This window comes from Saccostrea cucullata, unplaced genomic scaffold (genome assembly GCF_032062105.1).
Source record: "Saccostrea cucullata isolate Sc308-1 unplaced genomic scaffold, CSIRO_AGI_Scuc_v1 ctg11548, whole genome shotgun sequence".
Classification (NCBI taxonomy): Eukaryota; Metazoa; Mollusca; class Bivalvia; order Ostreida; family Ostreidae; genus Saccostrea; species Saccostrea cuccullata.
Genome location: NW_026922724.1, coordinates 6384 through 11462, shown reverse-complemented (window position 1 = coordinate 11462; position 5079 = coordinate 6384). Strand labels below are relative to the sequence as shown.

Genomic DNA, 5079 nt, shown 5'->3' with positions numbered 1-5079 from the left:
AAATGAATGCAAATTATGGCATATAAAAAACTGTCCTGGAGGTCAAAATAAGATGAATAGCTCAAAGACATCATCTAAAATGTCAATAATTTCTAGATAAAATAAGTTTCTGAACAAGCTTTTATTACATTCATTTCAGTGTGAAATGATATTTGTATACAGAAAATTTGAAAAAAAAAATATTAACGTGATGAACTTCAAATGTGTGTCTCCTAATTTAAAGCTGCCTTCATAAATGCGTAGAATTGATGTGTCAGTCATATTGGATGAGGATACTTCGATCGCGCTATTTGCATATTAAATAGATTTCTACAAAACCGTATCACACAATGCCTTGCGGGAACGTATTGATATTTTGATTCTCTGCCTCCACATCATCGCCATGTCCGACATCTTAGCACAACCGTGTGTAACATGGCTCTGACACCAAACATTCCAAACCCGTGCGACTTCCGGCGTTGCTTCACATCCGCGTACGATGTCGTTTCCTGATGACTGGTGGGCTGAACAACCATGGAAAGAAAGCGACTAAAACCATGGGATTACATCGCGCTCGTTATTGTTATTTTTGCCTTTCTGCTACAGGTGGCGGGGTATTTCATACCCACATGGTGGTCCTACAATGACCCCTCGGCTAGACATACCATTGTTGTGTCAATGCTAGGCTCGGTTGAGAATGAGGCTGATGTGGAGAGAACCAAAACTGTGATTGAGATCGAAGGAGGAAGGGGTGAGTCTTCCGTTTATTTTTATTTTGATACGTCATTCTACATTGATACTGGGGACATATTTTTCCTCTTCAGAAAATAAAATATTCGTGAAATAACCGTACACTCGTCTAGCAAGACAGTAATGTTAATTGCTTCCTTTCAAGTAAGCGATACTTTAAATCACTTCCACTGTATTAAGAGATTAACATAATGATGTACCAGTCATTCTTTTGTTTGATCTCTGACATTTTATACTGAGTACATGTTTTGTCGCCCAATGTTCATCTTTACACTCAATTTTCTTTGTTGATAATGCGATGGGGAAAAAGTCTTCCGTTTGCAGATGTCCTCGGGTAAAATTCGTATCTTCTCCAAAACAAACAGACAGTAAATGATAGCATTTGTGAATTTGTTTTTGTTCAATTGTTGTCGTTTTATATCTAAAACTCTAAAATAAAAGCGGGAAATTAAAGTAAAATTGATTTTTTCAATCGTATTTTTCATGAAAAAATGCGTTGAAGTTCAACGACTTATTTGGGGCACACTATTTGCAAATAAATTTCCTGCTTATCTACATAACCCATTATAAGTGAGTGTTATGAGTAAGGGCGGAAATTGTAACTTATTTTGTAATGCAGTAATTCAGACTAAGTACAAATACCACGAAAACTGAAGCAGTGTAAAATTTCTGTCCTCAGAATTTATGTATACATGTAGAGCCTGCACTCTCATATTTCACTATGTTCATGGAATAAATTAAAGCCACTTTATCATCAGATATGCTGGTGTCTTCCTTATTGAGCGACATTCAAATAAATACATGTACAAAATCTTATGTCAAACTATAATAAGACGGAAAAAATAAGTGGATCACAATCTTACTTCCATCTCAATTATATATCTAGCCATAATGTACAAATACGTAATTAGACATACATGTATAAAACGATGTCTTAGATCAAAGGGGATAAGCTAGATTTTAGAACAGTTTTTCATCTTGCTCTTCTATGGAGCAAAGTATTTCAGGAATGTTTGTGATGTTAACATGAGCGGGATCATGTTCCTCTAAGTAGTTAATGTTATAGAAAAGATCCCCTTTACACGGGTCCTAAAACAACCAGAAATTGAGGTTATCTGCCTAATCTAAAGCTTCTCCCAGCAGCTGTCTTCATTTTACCGTCCTTGACCTTATAATATTTTTTATCCAGAGAAAATACAAGTATTTGAAGAAAAAAAAAACGCTTATACGAACCATCTTTCTTGTGAATATATTCGCATAGTCTATTTACTAAGCATTTCTTATCAGACTAAAACATTAGGTACAGCCAAGCTTCCCTCGTTATTTATTTATATGATTATTATAATGACACCTTGTAGCTTCAATACTGTGTAAACTTTCTGTTCTTACATGCATGGTTGGCATAGAAATGTTTGTAACACTAATGAGATTTTCTATGTGAGAAGGGAATTCTGAATTGATCTTTACCAGAAGAACACTATACAAGACAGACTGAATTTCAATCATTAAGTTATATTTTAAAAAAAAGTCAAGTTCCCCTAGAAAAGCTTATTATGGCGTGGCCGCCAACCTTGAATTTTTTTTTTTTCAAAAACTAATTCACGAGAAGAAGAAGAAAACACTTGCTGTTGTATTCAAAGCTACATTTAGATAAATCGATGACGATTTATGATTTATCAATTAATAATAGTCTTACTTGCATTCATATGTTGATGTGATATATCACTTAAAGAGTCTGACACATACAATGTATAACTTATATTAAGATTTTTACCATAAAAAAGACATTAATCGGAGCCTCAAACAAAACTTTATGATTTGTCTTTCCACAGCTTTCCTCATTTATGTAGAAATATATGATCACCTGCTTACGGAGTTTTTATGCCACACAGTTGATTCAATACACAAGAGTGTACTCTAATTACCAACAATTCCTAAAATGAGACAAGCTATTGATGAACAATTTGATGAAAAAAAGGATTTCAACTGTTTTGATAAAAATCATCATTTCGAGTTCTAAAAATGTATGTTGGATACAAAGACCTTGTCAGCAAGACTTATCTATCATAAAGTCGAATGCTAACTGACGTTTTACTTGCTATATAATATTAAGCCATTATCTACACTGAATTTTCTAATGCAGGTATTACCCGTAAACAGGGGACTCTCACTCCTCTATGATGTTTTAAAAGTTCCTTTTTGCTCAGCTAGCTCTCTATGGGTTTTTCTACAATGGAGTTTAAAAGCTTGATCACTGTTCATAATCTCCATATTTCAAGATGCACTCTAAAATGTTACTAAAATGGTCACCAACAAAATTATATATATGAGAAAGTAAAGAAAATAAAATTAGTGTTCTATTTCAAGAAATCGTATCTATCATTGATGAGAGGTATCTTTGACAGTCTTATCAAAGAAAGGGCCCAAACTTATCTTATCAATAAATTTAAATTACAATGATTACTGACTCTTTATAACCTTCTGTGTTTTGACAATTTTCAGAATGGCTGTTTATATCCCGTGCCTTTGGTGCCTTCGGAATTCTGCTGAACTTCCTGTCCTTAATTTTCCATCTCCTATACATGTGTATAAGATACGACTGTAACAGATCTGCCTCTATTTACCTTCTGGGCGCCTCAAGTAAGTACAGTATTTTAAATTTGTAATATCTTATACTAAATGTACGAAAAACAAATAAGGTACAATTAATAATTATGTTTTAATGTTCATATAAACATTTGCTTGGAAAATTGATCAAATCTTTGATAGGAGAGAAGTTTCAAATGTTTATTCATTGGTAAATTTATGCATATTTTCATGAAATGTTTTGCTAATAATTTATGAACTTGTTGTTTAGTAACATGTATTTCTAAAATTCTCTTTCAGGTTTATTTATACTTGGAGGTGCAATAGTATTTGTAGCGTTGCACAAAGAATTGACTACCAATCTAAAACCCGACCTGCAGACACTAGGATTCCCTTGGGGAATTTGCATTTTGGCGGGAATTGTCACCATAGCGGCGTCCATAGTAACAGCAGTAGCAACTATTAAAAAGGCCAATCAGTGGGACTTTGAGGATGAGGATGATATAGATTTTTCTGAAGTTCAAATGAGAAGAAGATAGAGCTCAAATACACCATTAATGTATCCCTTCATAACTTCATACTAATGTACCACCACAAGAATTTAAGGCAAAGGGGAAAGGAGTTGAATTCTTTGTTGTGGTGAAGTGTTGAACTGGACATAACAAACCAACTTCCTGCTATAAAAGAAGCATTTCTACAAAGAAGCTCAAACATTACTCATAAACTCATAGATTTCAGTGTCCACTGCAGTTTACATAATACAAGTGCATAATTAACGATGAAGTGTAGTAATGTGGAAATACATGTATGTATAACTGCATAAGAAGAAGAGTTTAGATCCACCTACTTAAGGGGAAGATTTTATTTTTAATTTTATTCATAACATATACAGTGTAGGAGATTTGTTTTAGCTTTATCAACCAGGATGGATCATAACAGAAATAATTTCCTTGTAAAGTGTAAACACAGACGTAGCGAAACTTATTAGTTCCTGTACAAACAGTGTGTTGGTGCATTGTCAGTTTTAGCTCTCCAAGACATCCGGGTTTCAGATATGTAAAGTTTGCTCAAGCCGTTGTCGTTGTGCTTAAAAAGACATACACTGAAATCAGAAAACATGACAATTTTTTACTGCTTTTGTACCTAATTAAATGCAAACTTATTGTTAATTAAATCATGCATAATCTGTTGCCAAAAAAGCTTGACTGTAATACTTTTCATTATTTGAATGTATGCCATGTTTTATATTGTATCATATGTGTATTCTTTTATATACTATTAAACATAAATTGTTTTGACATCAAAATATTTTGATTTTAACATCTGTAAAAAAAAAATTAGAAAAAAAATACTGTAGAATTGAAATACAGAAATGAATATACAGCTGTAGAGAGGATATATTTCTTAATTTTCTTTGGATTTTATTTGTTTTATCTAAATTCTACTGATTCAAAAATTAAGTCCAGAAATACTGTAAATGTATTATATTTGGTGTGTACGATATTTGGTGGAAATTCAATTTTCAGCAAGTTAGCGTGGATTTGATTTAGCGCTATCTGAATGTGCAAGACATAAAAGCGTGCTATACAAGACAGCGATGTGACTCTGCTTTCCGCCAAAATCGCTAAATAGAATACACCGCTAAATGTAAATTAATACGTTTACAGTATGTTATTTGTGTTAGTTGTTAAAATGTTTTACAAACATTAACACACTGCTTGAAAGAAACTTTGTTTAGTTAACTTTCAAAAAAGTAGGTGACAT

General features: G+C 32.9%; 1 protein-coding gene across 1 annotated transcript; it reads left to right on the top strand.

Moving 5' to 3' along the window:
• Window positions 1-458: 458 nt before the first annotated feature.
• Window positions 459-4409, top strand: LOC134262291 (uncharacterized). The gene is made up of 3 exons (XM_062744666.1): window positions 459-730; window positions 3232-3369; window positions 3616-4409. The coding sequence occupies exons 1-3, from the start codon at window positions 514-516 to the stop codon at window positions 3852-3854; spliced, it is 594 nt and encodes a 197-aa protein (XP_062600650.1). The 5' UTR covers window positions 459-513; the 3' UTR covers window positions 3855-4409.
• The last annotated feature ends 670 nt before the right edge of the window (window positions 4410-5079 follow it).

Excerpts from the sequence above, each read along its gene's own strand:
- LOC134262291 (XM_062744666.1), top strand. The coding sequence starts at position 514 with ATGGAAAGAAAGCGACTAAAACCATGGGATTACATCGCGCTCGTTATT. Across the intron at positions 731-3,231 it reads TGAGATCGAAGGAGGAAGGG|AATGGCTGTTTATATCCCGT; the intron begins GTGAGTCTTCCG and ends GACAATTTTCAG. Across the intron at positions 3,370-3,615 it reads TTACCTTCTGGGCGCCTCAA|GTTTATTTATACTTGGAGGT; the intron begins GTAAGTACAGTA and ends ATTCTCTTTCAG.